The sequence below is a fragment of the Carcharodon carcharias genome, chromosome 4 (genome assembly GCF_017639515.1).
Source record: "Carcharodon carcharias isolate sCarCar2 chromosome 4, sCarCar2.pri, whole genome shotgun sequence".
Lineage (NCBI taxonomy): Eukaryota > Metazoa > Chordata > Chondrichthyes > Lamniformes > Lamnidae > Carcharodon > Carcharodon carcharias.
In genome coordinates, this window is record NC_054470.1 from 63,110,587 (window position 1) to 63,130,755 (window position 20,169).

At 40.1% G+C, this 20,169-nt stretch overlaps 1 protein-coding gene across 3 annotated transcripts in view; it reads left to right on the plus strand.

Annotated features, from left to right (window-relative positions):
• melk (maternal embryonic leucine zipper kinase) overlaps window positions 1-20,169 on the plus strand; it is a 121,708-nt gene that overhangs the window by 76,793 nt on the left and 24,746 nt on the right. For 2 of the 3 annotated variants that reach the window (XM_041185412.1, XM_041185413.1), the window contains exons 11-14: window positions 1,494-1,580; window positions 12,681-12,809; window positions 17,538-17,666; window positions 18,855-19,080. In XM_041185412.1, coding sequence (XP_041041346.1) covers window positions 1,494-1,580; window positions 12,681-12,809; window positions 17,538-17,666; window positions 18,855-19,080 — 571 coding nt within the window. The remainder of the gene's footprint in view (window positions 1-1,493; window positions 1,581-12,680; window positions 12,810-17,537; window positions 17,667-18,854; window positions 19,081-20,169) is intronic. The other variant, XM_041185414.1, reaches the window with a different exon arrangement.

A 20,169-nucleotide genomic window follows, 5' to 3' on the forward strand; every position in this document is an offset into this window, starting at 1 on the left:
ATAAATTGTGCACCCTAGCGGCACAAGAAGGAAAATATCATTTTCACCTTGCTCCTATGGAACTGATACTTTTAGTGCACTGCAACTTGCATCACTAGAACCAAGAAGAATAGGACCAGCCAGTGCAAACTCCAATGGACAAACTGGGAGAGGTGCATTGTGAATGTAGATTTGCTCCTTAACAAGCCTACCAATATAATACGTGAAACATGACTTTAAAAAAGTTCCTCTCGGTTGGCTTTCTGATTGGAATCTTGTCCTTAATCTCCATTATCCAGTGAATAATCATCAGCGCAAGATTAGCTGTAGGAGTCTAACTCAAGAATTTGTAAAATGTTCCCAGCTCCAGTTGTAATTTCCAGCAATGTGATACTAAAGTTCTGCCATTGTGATGTCAGCACCAATATTTGTTTACTTAAGAAATTTTTGATCAGCATCTGTCAGCAAAATAAAATGGTTGGGATGGACAGTGGAGTTCAGTAGGTTTCTGCTGAGTGAACAATTTTCTCAGACACAAATGTGTTCTTAGTCAACTGAGAATTAAAATAACTGAGAAGGTCATAGAACCAAATAATTTTACAACATAGATGGAGGCTATTCTGTTCATTATGCCTGCAGCAACTTTTGCAAAGCACTACTTTCACTTAGTTCCATTCTCCTGCCTTTCCTGAGTACATTTTACAACATTTTATAACTTGTTGAAAGCTATCCTGCATCTCCCACTGTTCCTGGTTGGGCATTCCATGTTCTAACCAATCCTGGATAAAAAATTCTAAACTGTCCCTCGATATTCAATTTCTGCCAACTATTTTGCATCAAAGTGCCTCAGGATCTTTTTCTATATTAAAGCTATTCTGTAAACACAATTTGTTGTTCTGAACTCACCAATTAGTGGAAATAGATTTTCCCAATTTACCTTATTAAAACCTCTAAGTTTTATATCAATCTACTGTTAACCTTCTCCAATCTAGTGAAAGGGAACCCTAGTTTCTCTTTGTTTCAGCCATAACTAGAACATCTCATCACTGACATCATCACAGTAAATCTTTCTATCCTCTGCTGTTTTCTTTGCATCGTCATTTTTAAAGATAGGGCACCCAGAACTGGAAACCATGTTCTAATTGCCACAGGTTTGTATAGTATTATAAATTACCTTTTTACTGTTCCACTTATTTTCTTTTTCTAACTAATACTTAGGATCCTAGTGCATTTATTTCTACATCTTCATCAACTTGTTCTAGAGTTGTGCCTCTACTTGTAAAGCATGAATCATATTTGCATTCATTCATTCAATGCGGCAACTAGATATACTAAGCAATCCTTTAATCCTGTAATTTTGCTAAGTAGCAATGCTTTAATAATCTACTGGCTATTGTGAATTACAGGATGTACTTTGTGCTTTCAGTCATTGAACACTTTAAAAAAAAATAGAGTACCTGCAGTATTAAGTTAATCTTACTTTTCTTTTTCTTCATGAATATTTTAACTTGCAGATTGGCCATCTTGATGAGGACTGCATTACAGAGTTATCTGTGTTCTTCAAACGCTCAAAAAAGAGTATGTCCAATTTGGTGACAGAGGTAAGAATCTGCCTCCAAGGTTAATAGTCCTTGTGTGTAAAATAAATGGTTCCTCATGTTGTCTTGGATATCTAGAGTCCTGATACAGCTATTCTCCTGTACTGATTTATGCTTAAATTGGACTACAATTATGCTACAATTGGACTATTCCTCCCAATGTTTTTATGTTGTGCTCAATATTAAAGGAGGACTTTCTGCTTTATCATGATCTTGTGCCATCTATTTTATAGTGAAATTTCAAGTGATCATGTTCGCTTACCGTGAAATAGCATGTCTGCTGTAGGAGTTAGTTACTAGGTACTTGAAGTCAAACTGAGTTTTAGTTTTGTATTTTTAACAAGGAGCAGTGGGCTATGTCTTCAGCCATCAGTGTTTCATTTATTTATGCAGCAACCAAAGCTCCCATTTCATGTTTTGCTAATTATTCTGGGTCAGCAGTAGAAAACTTCTTCCATATTATTGAAAGTTTTTTGCATTTGTTAATTGTACTGATTTCATTCTGATACCAGTTTTGGATTTGCCAATGCATATTTTTGAAATTTAATTGCTTCTACTGGATGTTTGCAACATGGGTTATTGGTTTCTGTGCAATCATTCTATTACTGTGGTATATTAATTGCGTCAAAGCAGTTTCATGATAGTGACCATTTACAACTCCAACTAGATTTTTTGGCAAACCCAGACTGAAACCAGCCACTTGAGCTGTTTTCCTTTGCCTCATTTACTATAATTTGTTGAAAGATCACTTAATTCAAATTATCAGAGGATTCTATTTTTTAAGCACTGAATTCCCATTTTGTTGTGTTCATGTCACTCACTTAAAATTATTGGATAATTTAAATTTTTTAGTACAAAATTTATCAAGAGTAGGAATCCATTGCACATCAATGACCTGACTGTTATCTATTTCCGATACCCTCTGGCCTCCAAAGTGCGATATACCCAGACAGTACATAAGAACATAAAGATCATTCAGCACTTCAAGCCCCTTAGTTAAACTTGGATAGTCCCGCAAACAGTCGCAGGGATCATGGTGTGATTAACCCATCCATACCTCTGTAATACCAGCAGCATGCCAACTTCATGCTGCCTGTTCATTATAATAATTTCTGAATGAAGTCAGCATTAACTGTGCCAAATATCATTATTAACTTGCACTATCTAAAGCTAGCCTGCACCTCTTAAAGGAGGTGGGGTGTGGGAACATTTTCACTTGTGCAAGTTCTGGAGCTGTTCTAAAACTGAATCTGACCTGGAAAAAAGTGGCTGACCATGGGAGAAAGCAGGTACCTGGATTTTCAGACATTAAACTGGAGGTCTTAGTGGAGGAAGTGGAAAGAGAGAGAGATGTCTTGTACGCTCAAGTGGCTTAAGGCTCCAACACAGATCCTCACAGGAAACCATTAGTCACATCCTGCCAATTAGTGTACCTTCCATTGTCACTAGTCTCCTGTGGCTCAGCCAGTTTCCTAACCAGTTCCTTAATTTGCCTCCAGTTCCATGGGCTTCAACCTTAGCTAACAGTCTCTTATGAGGGACTTTATCAAATGCTTTCTGGATGTCCCTATAAATAACATACACAGCATTTCCCTGTCCACTATCCTCTTCAAAAAATTCAAATGGATTTGTCAGGCATGACCTACCCCTTAAATCCATGCTGGCTTACTCAGTTCACCTAAAAATTTTCAAGGTGTTAAGTCACCCCCATTCTTAATTATAAACTCCAGCAATTTCTTGAGAACTGATGTTAGGTTTACCGGTCTATTATTCCCTGCTTTTCCTCTCTCACCTTTTTACTATAATGGAGCAGCATGTGTAATTTTCCCAATCTAAAGAAATGGTTCCCAGACGAAGAGAGCTTTGGAAGATAATCATTTGGGCATCTGCCGTTTTCTCACCTATATCCTTTAAGACCTTGGGATGGAAACAATCTGGTCCTGGAGATTTGCCATTTTTTAATGTTGTTATTTTTTATATTATTTTGCTTATGTTTATTTTGCTGAATCCCTGTCCCTGATTCAATGTTGCTTTCCCTGGGCTGTCTGGCATACTGACTGCTTCCTCTACAGTAAATACTGATGCAAAAAAACTTGGAAGCATTGCGAACTATGAGGAGGATAATGATAAACTTCAAGAGTATAAAGACAGGCTGGTGGAATGGGTAGACACCTGGCAGATGAAATTGAATGCAGAGAAGTGTGACATGATACATTTTGGTAGGATGAATAAGAGGAAATATTAACTTAAGGTGCAATTTTAAAGGAGGTGCAGGAACAGAGAGGCCTGGGGCTCTATGTGCACAAATAGTTGAAGGTGGTAGGGCAGGGTGAGAAGGCAGATAATAAGACATATAAATAAAGGCATAGAGTACAAAAGCAAGGAAGTTATGATGAACTTTTATAAAACACTGCTACAGCCCCAGTTGGAGTATTGTGTCCAATTCTGGGCACTGCACTTTGGGAAGGATGTGAAGGCTGTAGAGAGGGGGTAGAAAAGATTAACGAGAATGGCTCCAGGGATGAAAGACTTCAGTTATGTGGATAGATTGGAGAAGTTGGAGTTGTCCTTCGAGAAGAGAGGCTTGAGAAGAGATTTGACAGGAGTGTTTAAAATCATAATGGGTCTAGACAGAGTGGATATGAAGTAAAAGTTCACATTGATGGAAAGATCGAGAACTAGAGGACAAGATTAGAAGGCGAATGGCAAAAAATGCAAGATCTTACTCAAAAGGGTGAATGAGTGAGACTAGCTGAGTTCTTGCAGAGAGCTAGCAAAGACTCTACAGGCCAAATGGTCTCCTTCTGTGCTGCGTAACCATTCTAAGGTTTTTGTTTTTGATATTTGTTCATGGGATTGGGTGTCACTGGCAAGGCCAGAATTGATTATCCATTCCCTAATTGCCCTTTAGAAGGTAGCAGTGAGCTGTTGCCTTGAACCGCTGCAGCCCATGTGGTGTAGCTACAACAGTGCCGTTGGGGAGGTAGCTTCAGAATTTTGACCCAGCAACAGTGAAGGAACGGCGATATATTTCTAAGTCAGGGTGGTGTGTGGCATGGAGGGGAACTTCCAGGTGGCGGTGTTCCCTTGTCTTCCTAGTTGGCAGCATGTTGTCGATTTGACAGGTGCAGTCTGATGAGTCTTGGTGAGTTCCTGCAGTGCATCTTGTAGATGGTACACACTGCTGCCACAGTGCGTGGGTGGTGGAGGGAGTGACTGTTTTTGGGTGGGGTGCCAATCAAGCAGGCTGCTTTGTCCTGGGTGGTGTCGAGCTTCTTGAGTGTTGTTGGAGCTGCACTCATCCAGGCAAGTGGAGAACATTCCATCACACTCCTGATTTGTACTTGTGTTCTTTATCCAGCATGTCCATCAGTTCCTAATTTTCATGGACAGTGTCACAGTTAGCAGTTGTCAAAGGCCTCCATTGCTCGTGACCACCCGTTTTTCTAATATAGTTGTAAAAATTTTTGATTTTGATATACCTTGCAATTTTCGTCTCTTATTCCCTTGCTGTAGCTCTTACCATTTTTTAAGTCCTTGCTGTTTTTTGTATCTTTTCCCATTGCCAGGATCTGTGCTTTTGGGAATGCTTTTTCTTTTAATTTTATGTGATTTCCTACCTTTTTAGTTGTCTCTGACACTTTGTTTGGCAAGCAGAGTTCCTGACACTTAAGGGTTTGAACTGGTTCTCTATTATGCTAAATTCCTTTTTGAACAGTTACTGATCCTTTATCATTCTACACATTAACTGATTTGCCCAGTTTACTGTGGACAGTCCCTGGTTCATCCCAGTGAAGTCAGCTTTAACTAAATCTAGAATCTTAGCTGTTTTGTGTTTCTCCCTTTCAAACACTACGTTGAATTCAATCATATTATGCTCTTTATTAGATAAATGTTCACATATGGTTAGACTGTTAACTAAATCTGGCTCATACCAGATCTAATATAGCATGCTCCTTCTTGGTTCTAGGATATAATGTTGCAGAAAACTTTCCCGGGTGCACTCAAGAAATTCACTACTTTCCAGACGTGTGCTGGTCTACTTGTCCCAATCTATATGAAAGTTAAAATTCCCCATAAAACCACTCTTTGCTGCATGATTATCTAATCTTTGCATTTATGCAATCTACCACTTCACAACTGCTACCAGAGGACCTATATGCATTTCCAACTACAGTCTTAAATCATTTCCTATTATATCCTTTTCTATTATATCCTTTCATCATTGAAGTGATTTCATCCTTATTACTCAGGCTACTCCTCCCCTATACCATTTTGCCTATCTTTCCAACAGACCTTGTAAATTGGTATATGCAGCCATGTCTTCATACTGGCTACCATACCATAACCTCCAAGTAGAATCCATGCCACCAATTCACTCAATTTTTTTGTTTATATTCTGTGTTTGTAAACAGAATTCTTATTTTGGACTCAAATGTTTTATTCACATGTTTCATATTTCTCTCTCCTTGGTTTAATCAATTTATGTACCTGTTTCACTTTTGCATAATTTGTAATGGTTACTCTACTCTCTTCCCTTTTGTTTGTTTTTGAATTATTATTAATACTATCTTTTGCAACCAAGCCTTCCCCCACCCCCATACTTATGACTATAAAGTCCTTGTGACTGTCCTATTAATCCTTTCCATTAGGATTCTGATCCCAATCCAGCTCAAGTGGAGTCTGTCCCAACGATGCAGTTCCTTCCTGTCCCAATACTGGAGCAAGTATCTCATGAAATTGAACCCCTCCTTCCCACACCATCCTTTAGTCATGTGTACAACTCTGTAATTTGCTTCTCACAACACTAACTTGCCTTTGGCGTGGGTGAAAATCCAGAGATTATAACTCTTGAGATCCTGTGCTTTAATTTAGCTCCTAGTTCCTGGCACTCTCTAAACAAGACATCTTGCCAACAACATTCTTTCCTATGTTGTTGGTCCCAACATGGACACAATGACTGGATCCTCCCAGTCCCTGTCTTAATATCCTTACAAGCCAGTCCGACATGTTCCTTATCCTGGCACCAATCAGGCAATATACTATGTGGATTTCTTGATCATGCTTCCAAAGAATGCTATCGGTCCCCTGATTATTGAATCTCCGACAATTAGTACATTTTGCTTCCTTGCCCCTTTCCACCTTTCAACCAGCCTTGTCCTCCAGGGGCCATGGCTATCCTTCTGACATTCTTCATCCTTATCCTCACAGGTAGCAAGTACATGGTACCTGTTGAATACAATCAGATCCTCATTCTCTATCTTACCTGGGTTCTTCTTACACTGTGCACTCTGTCACAACAAGCCCATTCTGAACCATAAGGTGTGATCAAAGTTGGGGGCAAAATGTCCATATACTGTTCCCCTTCCTTCATTCGTTGGAGTGTCTCTAATGTGCACTCCAACTCAAACACTCTGAGCCAGATAGATTTGAGACTGAGACATCTACTGCAGATGTGTTCACTCTGATGCAGTTAAGCACAATAATGCTCGGTTTGGATTCCTCCAGTACCAGTCAGCTCCAGACTTCATTACAGTCTTGGGCCAAACATGGACAAAAGAATTGAATTCTGTCGGTGAGATGGCATTGACTGTACTTGATATCAAGATATCATTTAACTGAACATAACACTAAAATGCCTGAGTAAATGGAAATCGGGGAAAGCTCTCCACTGACTAGAGTTTTTTATATTTAGTACAAAAGGAAGGTGGTGGTTGTTGTTGGAGGCCAATCATTTCAGCCCCAGGATTTTGCAGTAGGAGTTCCTCAAGGCAATGTCCTACCCAACTATCTTCAGCTGCTTCACAATGACCTTCTCTGCATCATAAGACCAGAAATAAAATGTTGGCTGATGATTGCACAGTGTTCCGTTCTAATTGCAACTCCTTGGCTAACAACACTGTCCGTGCCCGCATGCAACAATACCTGGACAAATTCAAGCTTGTTCTAAGTGGCGAGTAACATACATGCCACACAAGTGCCAGGTAATAAATATCTCCAACAAGAGAGCCTATCCAACACCACCTAATATTCAATAAGATTACTATTGTTGAATACCCTACCATCAACATCATGGGTGTCACCATTGGCGAGAACTTAACTGGGCAAGCTACATAAATACAATGTCAAAGGCTGGATATCCTGCAATGAGTAACTTACCTCCTGACTATGTAAAACCTATCCATCATCCACAAAGTACAGTTCAGGAGTCTGATGAGATATTCCCCATTTGCCTGGATGAGTGCAGATCTGACAACATTCAAGTTCGATGTCATCCAGAACAAAGCAGCCCACTTAATTTGTATCCCAGTCGCTAACTTAAACATTCATTCGCTCTACCTCCAGCATGCAGTGTCTGCAGTGTATACCACTTACAAGATGCACCACAGCAACTCACCAGGGCTTCTTCAACAGCTCCATCCAACCAGTGATCTCTACCACTGATGAGAACAAGGGCAGTGGGTGCACGGGAATACCACCATCTGCAAGTTCCACTCCAGTCTCACACCATTCTGACTTGGAAATATATCACGGTTTCTTTGCTGTCGTTGGATCAAAATCCTGGACTTCCTACTTAACAGCACTCTTGGTGTACTTTCAACACACAAACTGCTAAGGCAGGTTTTTCTGGTCGGCAAGCAGGGGAGGGGCCTGCTCACCGATGTGGAAAATGACGCAGGGATACATCGGGCGTGTGTCCCGACGTCACCCCGTGTCATTTAGATTTTCAGTTCGGCCTATTAAGGCCATTAAAAAAACTAATTAACATGATGATGGACCTGCCTATCCAGCCTTAAGGTTGACGGGCAGGCTGGGAGCCCAGGCGGGCTTCTGAAAAAACATGAAACTTCATCCACGGGCAGGATGAGGTTCCATGAGGGTATTTAAATTTTTATTAAATGTTTAAATAAAAGTTATGGACATATCCCAATTCATGTGACAGTGTCACATGAGGGGACCTGGCAGGGAAATTTTTAAATCTCCTTTATTTAAAGTTTTAAATCGGAGCCGATCTCCCTGAGACAGCACTTTGCCTCAGAGATCTGTGTGCTCTTTTGCGCACATGTGCAAAAGAGCACACTCCTGGCTGACGGAATCTTCTTCCCCCACCCACCGCCTGCACAGCACTTCCTGGCAGACGCCACGCTGGGGACAGGCCTTAATTGGCCCGCCCACATAAAGCAGCAGCGCGCCCCCAATCTGGGGTGCCGATCGGAACTTCCCACACTTCCCCCCTGCTGCTTAAAGTTATCCAGTTGTGAGGTTGAGAGGGTTTAGGCTGGAGCATGGGGTTTCAAAAGAGCAGCTCTGGCGTTACATGCTAATTGGCATCATGATCTGCTTGCTCTGCATACTTCCAGTGGACATTATAGTGTGCGTGTGCACTACCCTCTTTACAAATATAATTTCCGTTGCACCTCATATCAGAGATTACATGCTTACATCACAGATGCCATTTTGTAACTAGCGCCCAACAAAACAGCTACCACTGAGCCCAATTGCACCTCTACCCCCCAACTGTGCAAAGGCTGTGCAAAATTTCTCCACATAAAATAAATCTGTCAAAACTCCGGCGTATTTAGCGAGCATGCAGTTTATGCCATAGATATTAATCCTTAACCAGTTAGTTCCATTCCTTGGATATTCTCAGCTGCTCAAGAACCACAATGTTAAGCTATTAAAGATTCTCTATCTATACTTGTCTTTAATGTTCAGTGGCATTCCTAACCAGATATTTGCCCAGCTCGTCAACATAAAATGTTGAGGGTTACAGCTTTAGCTAGGATATTTTCTCCCATTTAAGTACTTTTGGGTGGACACACGGGTGGGTGAAAATTTTCAAGCCCAACTCTGATTTGTGTGTTTTATCTGATAGCTATTGCAGATGTATCTTTGTAATACCAAATGCAGCAGAAGTCCACATTCAATTTGGGACTATTTATTTAATAAACACTCTCCTATCTAGCTACGGTTATACCGGCTTTAAAAAAACTTAATGAATAAAAGTTAATTTCAAAATTCACTCATCATTCACAAAGTAAATGAAGGTTCAGATGGGCTGTGTTACAGTTGAAGTAATTTCACAAAAATGCGATAAAGAAATGTCTGGTTTAAAGAGACAAAAGTTCAGTATCAATTTTCCTTGATGCCCTAAGGTTCAGCTGATTGGTTCAATGAGATGGTAAAATCCTACCTATCGAGTTAGCAGGAGAATTGCTATAGGATATTTAAGGGTTAGCTTTGTTTGTATGCTGAACTGAATCTCAGAACTAACTCAAATACCAACAGGTCAGAAGATAGCACAGAATATTCAAGTAATCAAGACATATTGGTTTCCAATTAAATGTTTTGATTAAATTGCTTCTATTGTATCAAATAGTAGATCAATCTTTTCTTATTTGACATAAGTTAGTAAACTGGTAAATTGCTCAGAGTGTGACGGGGTGTTAAAAATGCCTTCCGTAAAAGCATTTAAGATTCAGACATACTTATAGGAATAGTCTTTGAGAATTCTTTAATGCTTTTCCCTAATCTAACAGCTCTTTTTTTTAAAAAAAAAAAACTATTTGACCCTCTGGTCTATGCCACTGAAGTAACTAATGTTGTCATAGCTAGCATGGAAGGTTTTGCACATCACTCTTCCCCTTCTATTAAAGCTAATGGTGGATCTTGCTTTGGTGATGCCTGATAATCTACATCCCAGAGTACTTAAGGAAGTGAACCTAGAAATAGTGGATGCATTGGTGGTCCTCTTCCGAGATTCTATAGACTCTGGAACAGTTCCTACAGATTGGAGGGTAGCTAATGTAACCTCACTATTTAAAAAGGGAGCTAGAGAGAAAACAGGGAATTATAGACCAGTCAGCCTGACATCGGTAATGGGGAAAATTCTAGAGTCCATTATAAAAGATTTAATTGCTGAGCACTTGGAAAACAGTGGCAGAATCAGACAGAATCAGCATGGATTTACGAAAGGGAAATCATGCTTGACAAATCTACTGGAATTTTTCAAGAATGTAACCAGAAGAGTTGATGAGGGGGAGCCAGTGGATGTGGTTTATTTGGACTTTCAGAAGGCTTTCAACAAAGTCCCACATAAGAGATTAGTGTGTAAAATTAAAGCGCATGGGATTGGGGGTAGTGTATTGAGATGGATAGAAAACTGGTTGGCAGACAGGAAACAGAGTGTAGGAATAAATAGGTCTTTTTCCAAATGGCAGACAGTGACTAGTGGGGTACCGCAGGCATCAGTGCTGGGAACCCAGCTATTCACAATATATATTAATGACTTAGATGAGGTAATTAAATGTAATATCTCCAAATTTGCAGATGACGCAAAGCTGGGTGGGAGGGTGAGCTGTGAGGAGGATGCAGAGATGCTTCAGTGTGATTTGGACAAGCTGAGTGAGTGGGCAAACGCATGGCAGATGCAGTATAATGTGGATAAATATGATGTTATCCATTTTGGTAGCAAAAACAGGAAGGCAGATTATTATCTGGCTATAAATTGAGAGGGGAATGTGCAACGAGACCTGGGTGTCCTCGTACACCAGTCGCTGACGGTAAGCATGCAGGTGCAGGCGGTAAAGAAGGCAAACGGTATGTTGGCCTTCATAGCGAGAGGATTCAAGTACAGGAGCATGGATGTCTTGCTGCACTTATACAGGACCTTGGTGAGACCACACCTGGAATTTTGTGTGCAGTTTTGGTCTCCTTATCTGAGGAAGGATGTTCTTGCTATCGAAGGAGTGGAGCAAAGGTTTACCAGACTGATTCCTGGGCTGGCAGGACTGACATATGAGGAGAGATTGAGTCGATTAGGATTATATTCACTGGAGTTCAGAAGAATGAGGGGGGGGGGAGATCTCCTAGAACCCTATAAAATTCTAACAGGACCGGACAGAGTAGATGCAGGAAGGATGTTCCCAATGGCGGGGAGTTCAGAACCAAGGGCCACCGTCTAAGGATACGGAGTAGACCATTTAGGACTGAGATGAGGAGAAATTTCTTCACCCAGAGAGTGGTGAGCCTGTGGAATTTGCTACCACAGAATGTAGTTGAGGCCAAAACATTGTATGTTTTCAAGAAGGAGTTAGATATAGCTCTTGGAGCAAAAGGGATCAAACGATATGGGGAGAAAGCGGGAGCAGGCTATTGAGCTGGATGATCAGCCATGATCATGATAAATGCCGGAGCAGGCTCAAAGGGCCAAATGGCCTACTCCTCCTATTTTCTATGTTTCCATGTTCCTCTCTTTTCCAAAATTTCTCATTTTCACGTGAAACCTTAATGAGTCTGAAACATCCTAAGGTAACTTTTTATCTTTGCTTGTTGTAACTTCTATAAATTCACTGTTAAATATGGCATGTGCAACCATATTGAATAATTGCTTTTTTCCTGACCATCCAGTAGTTAGTCCTTCTGGTCCCTTTCAAAGGCTGATCGTGGTTACGTCTGTAACTTGTCCTTCTCAATTTGCTGTTCTAATGCTACAGTTGATAGTGATCTGAAATTATCTCCCTCTATAGCCCATTCTGTTGTACTGTAATGGCCACACAAGTTTCATTCCTGCCCAACCTGTCAGATTTTCTGCTTGCTGAACTTCAAAGATATCTGCTCCTGAGGTAGCCCTTCCATCCTCCATAAAATATATAAATTCCAAATTTACTACCTTCATTGATCAGCTAGCAATCCTTTCTTCCAGCTCTTGAGTACTCCCTGTATGTTTTGTTTCTTAGTTGCAATTAAAACCAGATTCACCTCTGGTTCTCAACTCTTAACTTTTCCTTTCCAGGAACTGGAAAGCGAGTACTTTTTACCCCTTTCATCCCTCCTTCATCTTGCAATCGATAGGCTTTCAAAGCCAGATCTTAGTTGTCATTAACTCACAACTTCCTATTTTAGCACCCTTTTTAATCTTTTCAGCTTTGGTGATCTGCATGACAGTTACTGGTCTTTTTGACTTTGGTTTCTCAATAGAAAAGGACTAAAGAGATTACGAAGATAGTAGTTAACAGGCAAATGTGCCATTAAAAGCTATGATTTTCTCAAATAGCGCACCTTTTTACTTTTTAAAATTTATCTCTATATTCTTTTGTTTAGTGGAAGTATGATAGAATAACAGCTGCCTACCTGCTACTGTTACGTAAGAAGAACCATGGCAAGCCTGTCCGCTTGTTCTCTTGCAATGAAGAGCGTAGTATGCCTTCAACACCTCTGGGGGAACTGAAGGTGAGATATTCATTTTGAAAACTTCATAAATGAATCTAAACAATTTAATTTTGTTCACAATGTAAATATGGTAACTAAATGAAAAAAGTCAACTTTTAAAGAGAATATGCGTATTCCATTTTTGGAAGGAGAGACCCAACTGCAAATTTAAGACATGGGGTCATTAATTCTCAATTTGAGGTCTCCACGTTACTGCACACAGATGCATGTGCAGAGATGTGCAAGCAGTTTGAAGGAGAAATGATGAAGCCAGCAGTTACAGAATCCACTTCTATATTTAAAAATAAATGGGATACTTTTGAGAGGAGGAGGGAAGGAAGAGATATTTATCTTGTAGGTACAGCTCCCTGATTTACAAAAGAGCCAGTGTTGCAGATTAGACTGAGTTGCAGTCCTTATCAACTTTACACACAATTTAAATCAATCTAGAATATTCATTGTATTCCCATCAGCGAGAAAAATGCTTGCAAAAGTTGAAATTGCTATGTTCATTCACCTGCTCTTTAATTCCCATGCCAGGAGAGAGCTTGAAACAAACTGTCAACTCTACATATATGTAGGCTCTGCGTCCTTTCTATGTCCTTCCCACACTCTAGGATCTTTTCTAAGCTTTAAGATTATTGTTTGTAAATTAACGCAATGATATAAAGCTCTTTAAACGTAACTGTACTGCTGCTTAATTAAAAAAGCATGTTTTTTTTAAAAAAGCACTTGGATCAAATTTGAGTTTAAATTTCAATCTCGACTTTTACACTCCATCTCCTCCTTTCCAATCAGAAAACTTAGCTGCTGTTTTTACTGCTTCAATTTTTCTGGGGGATTAAGAGAGTGAAATTAATGGATTAATATCTGGGTTGTGCCATCCTTCATGGAGCAGGATATTACATTTTGGAAGAATGGAATACAAATCTTTAACTTATTACCTATGAGATCTTGTCGTCATCCCATCATAGGACGGAGACCCATGCTGCCTCCTTTTTGGAAGGCCTGCCAAATTACAAGTCAACAAATTAACAGGCCTCTGGCGGGCCTTGCACTCGATTAAGACGCTTGGGGGTGGAAATTCCCACCTGCTGAAATCTGCTGACCAATCAGAGGCTGGCAGCTCTTGCTCAGCAGAGCCACCTGGCAGAATGACATCCACCAGAAGCCCATGATCATGGACTGACTGAGGTCAGAGGTGAGTGGTGGCGGGAAGGGTTTTGCAGGGTGGGAGTTGTGGAAGAGGGGATTCAGCAGCAAGGGCAGGTGATGTCTTTCAGCAGACTCTTCCCTGGGACACCACAAGAAACCCCCACAGTTTGGATGTTGTGCTCCCCACATGGCAACAGGCCCACCTGCCAATGGGTTAATACCAGCACTGGTAGGTAGAGGCCCTTATTGGGCATTAATTGCCCCTTAAGGGCCTTAATTGGTGGCACAGTGGGAAGGCTGACTACAAGCTTTCCCAACAAGGACTTAATCTGGGAGGAGGTGGGTAGGTGGTGGGATCCCCTCTAGGCCCAGCTCTTGCAAACATCTTTGTTGGGTTCCATGAGAAACGTGCCTTTGATGGAATGACACTTAACCTCCTACCCCTTGCATATTTCTGATATGTGGATGATATGTTTAGTAAAATTAAATCCGCAGCTGCATGTAATCATCTCTTTACATGTCTTAATGGGCTCCATCCAGCGCTCAAATTCACCTTTGAAATGGAGCTGTCAAATGAACTCCCCTTCCTTGACATACTTGTTGAGAAATCTGGCAAGGGGTTTTCTAGCATGGTCTACTGCAAGCCTACCTTCACTTGTCAATATATGCGTTGGGATTCTCACAGTTCCACACGCTATAAGATCGGTTTATCGGCAACCTTGTAAATAGGGCCTGAGTCATTTGCTCATCATGCAAGATTGATGCTGAAATAGGTTACAGCAAAGGCATCCTGCGGCAAACTCATGAACGGGCCTAAGGTCATTACTTTCGGCCCTGAAAAGTGCCCAGTCTACCTCATATTACGTTGGAACAGCAAGGTATCTCAAAAATTTGAGCAACAGGTGAGGCTAGCTGTTTCATGCTGCTACTAAGCAGTAGCAGCACAAGTAGTACTCGCCACTAACATGATGCTGCCATCAAGCCAAAAAGATGTTCTGCCTATCACACAAATGAGTAATGTGGTATATGAATTTCAGTGCCGGTGTGATGCTAGCTATGTAGACTGCACATCCCAAAGACTGGCGGATCATGTCAAACATCATGTCTCAACAGACTGTTTGTTTGCGATGGGCAAGGTACAGACTGTACCCAACCAGCCTGTGCTTACAAAACTCAAAACAGTGTCCAAAATTAGATGTGATTCTGCAATTGGACAACAGTTGCTAAATAACCCTGTGTGCTAAGAATTACATTGACAACCAATTTAAAATTGTCGATGGTATGATGTATTTGCATGCACTGGAAGCTACATATATTAATACACAGGGCCTGTTTTTTGCAGACAGAACGAACATGTACACACATTGCGCCTGTTTCAGCTAAACAAAATAAGCGACAGCCATTCACTGACTCATTCTTAAGGGAAATGCTTTGACTAATCAGGGTCAAGCTGCCTGGTTTAAATTTCAAGCAATGCTTGGCAGTGAGCTGTCAGTCACCATCAATTGGTGCATTCTCCATGGCAACGCCTCTACCAATCAGGGTCCACTTGCCAACTAATCAGAACTCTTCTCATACAATATAAATTATTATTTTCCCCTGATGTTGGTGTTTTTGCGAAGTGTCCTGATGAGTGCCAGACAAAAAGACCATAAGGCATAGGAGCAGAAGTAGGCCATTCAGCCCATCGAGTCTGCCCTTCCATTCAATGAGATCATGGCTGATCTGAAAATCCTCAACTCCACTTTCCTGCCTTTTCCCCATAACCCTTGATTCCCTTACTAATTAAAAATCTGTCTATCTCAGCCTTGAATATACTTAATGACCCAGCCTCTACAGCCCTCTGCGGTAAAGAATTCCACAGATCCACTACCCTATGAGAGAAGAAATTCCCCCTCATCTCTGTTTTAAATGGGCACCCCCTTACTCTGAGATTATGCCCTCTGGTCCTAGCCTCTCCCACAAGGGGAAACAACCTCTCAGCATCTACCCTGTCAAGCCCCCTAAGAATCTTATATGTTTCACTAACGTCGCCTTTCATTCTTCTAAACTCCAATGAGTACAGGCCCAACTGACTCAACTCTCCTCATAAGAAAATCCTTCCATCCCTGGGATCAACCTAGTGAATCTTCTCTGGACTGCTTCCATGCCAGTACATCTTTACTAAGATAAGGGGACCAAAACTGTTCACAGTATTCTAGGTGTGGTCTAACTAGCGCTTTGTATAGTTTTAACAAGACTTCCCTATTTTTATACTTCATTCCCTTTGAAATAAAGGCCAACATTCCATTTGCCTTACCTATTACCTGCTCAACTTGTATGCTAGCTTTTTTTGGATTCATGCACGATGACCCCAAATCCATTTGTGCTGCAGCTTTCTTCAGTCTTTCTCCATTTAAATAATATTCAGCTCCTCTATTCTTGCTGCCAAAGTACATAAACTCACACTTTTCCACATTATATTCAGTCTGCCACATTTTTGCCCACTCACTTAACCTGTTTATATCCCTCTGCAGAGTCTTTGTGTATCCTCACCACTTGCATCCCAACTAATTTTATGTCATCTGCAAACTTGGCGACAGTGCATTCATTTCTGTCATCCAAGTCAATAATATATATTGTAAATAATTGTGGCCCCAGCACTGATCCCTGTGGCACTCCACTAGTTACAGGTTGCCATTCTGAAATGCCCATTGTATCCCAACTCTGCCATCTATTAATTAGCCAGTCCTCTACCCATGCTAATATACTATCCCCAACACCATGGGCTCTTATTAAGTAGCCTTATTTGTGGTACCTTATCGAACGCCTTTTGGAAATCGCATATATTATATCTACTGGTTCTCCTTTTATCCTTGTTGTTAGCTCCTCAAAGAATTCTAATAAATTTGTCAGGCATGATTTCCCCTTCATGAAGCCATGCTGACTCTGCTTGATTAGATGATGCATTTCTAAATGCTCTGCTATTACATCCTTTATAATAGACTCCAACATTTTCCCATTTTCAGATGTTAAGCTAACTAGCCTATAGTTAACTGTATTTTCGTCTCCTTCCCTTTTTTGAATAAGGGTGTTACATTGACAAGTTTCCAGTCCTCGGACTTTTCAAGGGTCTAAGGATTCTTGGAAGAGTACTACCACTGCATCCACTATCTCTGCAGCTATTTCCTTTAGTATCCTAGAATGCAACCCCTCAGGCCCAGGTGACTTATCGGCCTTTAGCCCCATTAGTTTCCCTAGTAGTTTTTCTCAAGTGATAGTGTATTTATTCCTCCCCACCCCCTCCCCCCCATCCTTTTGCCCCTTTATTATTTAGTATTTTAGGAATGCTATTAGTGTCTTCTACTTAATAACGTCATTATTATTATCATCATCATCTTCAACATGTCACTTTTTTCAGCAATAGTCAATGTTTATGCTGTTGGTGTAGGAATTCCAAAAGCTAGATTTGAAAATGGTTGTTTCATAATGTGGGTTTGAAGTGAATCCTTCAAATGTATTTTTGAAGAAGATGAAAATGTTAAACTGTTTCTGTGTTATTACTGTTTAATCTTTATACTTTGAAGCAAACTTAAGCTCTAATTGTTCTACCAGTCCAAGACGAATGTAAATTTTGAAAATATGGAAGATAATGACCACTATATGTGCAGATCAGTGGAATTCCCAGATGATTATGCCATCTCTGAGGATCTGCATTTTGCAGTCACGCCCCAAGTTGCAGAGGTTTGCAGAATTTTTTCTAGTTTTTTTTATAAAGTGTTGTATTACTTTACCAAAACTACTTGCACTTCAGATCCACTACACTTTACGAAAAATCAAACACCATACCACCTCTTTCTTACATTTGTTCTACCTTTTAACAATAGACTTGAGTCATATATATTATGCACATTACTCCAAACAGTTTTAGTTCCTAAAAAGATAACGCAATCCTGTCTTGTCAATTTATAAGATGGAAAATGTTCACACTCCTGGACAATATACACAACACAATCACATTTGAGCAATCCTCACATATTTACTAAACATTGCTGTCTAGATTCAACTGCGTTCCTCTAGAAGATTGGTCCTGGAAGCTGGTGTTATCAGGCCTGCACATCTTAAACATGCATTATTTTGGGCTGCTACCACACGCAAAAGATGGAAGGATGAAGGAAGATTGCCTACCTTCAGTTGTTGTCTTCAATTTTTGTACATTATAATCACCATAGTTTCAATCCTGCATAGTATTATTACAGTTAATATTAAATAATTCGCTAGTTTCTATTTAGCTGTGGCTTTATTTGAAAAGTGGAAACCAGATACCACATGCAACATCTGCCAATTTGCTTGTTTGGCATATGTTTCCCCACAACTTAGAGAGAGAGTGATATATGAAGCATTCATATAATTCAAACAATGCAAAACATCTGCCAGTTTGATAACGTTTCACTGCCACTATTATTATTCTTTCAATCTCTGGTACATTTGTCCATCACTCCTTTCTTAATCAGAAAAATGGTGTGTGTGTGTTTGTAGTGAAGTCCTTAAGTAGTCTGTACAGATTCATGTTGAAATTATTTTCTTTTAAAATGGTGAACTTTTAAAACTTTTTTTTTGGCTTGAACCCCAATAAGGTAAGTCCTGTTGGAATGACCAATGTGAAAACCCATTGTTTCAATTGTTACATCATTGCAACCTAGAAAATGGAGTTGGGGAACATTCAGCTGCTGCATGTATTTATCAAAGGAGGGGTCTTTGTGTCTTGTGTGCCATGTCGCCTTGTTAAATCTAGTACTGTACAGTGGTACGCCAATGTTTCATATTATTTCACTCCAATCCATTCTTTGCAGCCATTGGGTTTCCTCAGAGAAAATGCTGCCAATGACTAAACTTTCTTTCTGTAAAATAAACTTTATCTTTGTACTTCAGCGAGCAAGATGTAGATCACTTAAAGATTCTTCAGAAGATAATTTACGATCTCTAGGTAAACAAAAAATTACTTCAAAGAAATCTGAAAACAAAGAAAATAAAAAGCTGAATGTGAAAACCGATGATCACTTCGTGCAGCCTGAAGCCAAAACACCAGTTGTTAAGAAAAGCTATGAAAAGAAAAGTCTATTCAATCCCAAAGAAAATGCAGATATTCATTGTAAAGGTAACTTTTGTTAGTTGTTAAATCTTAGATTTTCATATCTGTAGATTGCAAGAGTAATAAGCCTCCTGCATAGCTAGATTGTCACTATTTTTCATCTGAAGAAGAATATCATGGTTCTAATTTTGACAGCATAACTATTATTAACAGGTAAACCATTTAATACCAGATTTACCTTCAGGTCCAATATCGCAATCAAAGGCTTGCCCTTAATGTTGTATCTTCATTTTGCGACAGTTGCCTAGCACACAGATTGTACAAAATAACAGTAAAGTGAGTTGACCTGGAATTCAGGTCGCATTTTGATCTGAGTTGCCTGCTCCATTAAAACCAATGCATGGTAACCTTTATCACTTCTGATCATGTTCTGTTAATCACTCAAGAGGTTGATCGAGAGGTGCCTGACCCTGCTGTATGTTTGTAGCACGTACAGCCAATAATAATTTCTCCACACCCCCTCCCCCCCCAACCCCAAGTTGACCTCAAACTGGGAGTGCTGAATCCCATTAGTCAATGGAACCTACTTTACAGGAGCAACCAAGCAGAGATAAGCAGAAACAAATTTAGCATGGAAGGACGGGACTAAAAAAACTGTTATTCAAGAGAACATTGGCGTTAATACCATGCCAATCATGAAGATGATCTAGGAATTATTGTATGTAAAGCTATCAAACCGTTAGCACTGTTCTTGGATGCAGAAAAGCCAGATATGATACCAAATTACATGAATAGATGAGTGTATGAAAGAAGTTGTGTTTTTGGTTTATAATGTATTAGTCAGATCCGGGGGCACTGGGGGTGTTGTTGGTGGATTTCCTGCAGTTGCTATTTGTAACAAAATTCTAAAACATTCATGAACATGTGATTTCACTACAAGTAGTGAACATAGCAGTTATCTTCTATCCTAGATCTGGGGCTCTCATCATTAGATGATCATAATTAGAGGGCATTATTGCTCTTAAACTGCAGAATAAAGTAACAGATGATTTCAGATGTCAGGAATGTAAGTTTTGATGAATTACTAGGGAGGTTGGGAATATTTTCTTTGGAAAAGAGGATACTTCAAGGAGATATAATCTTAAACGTCAATTG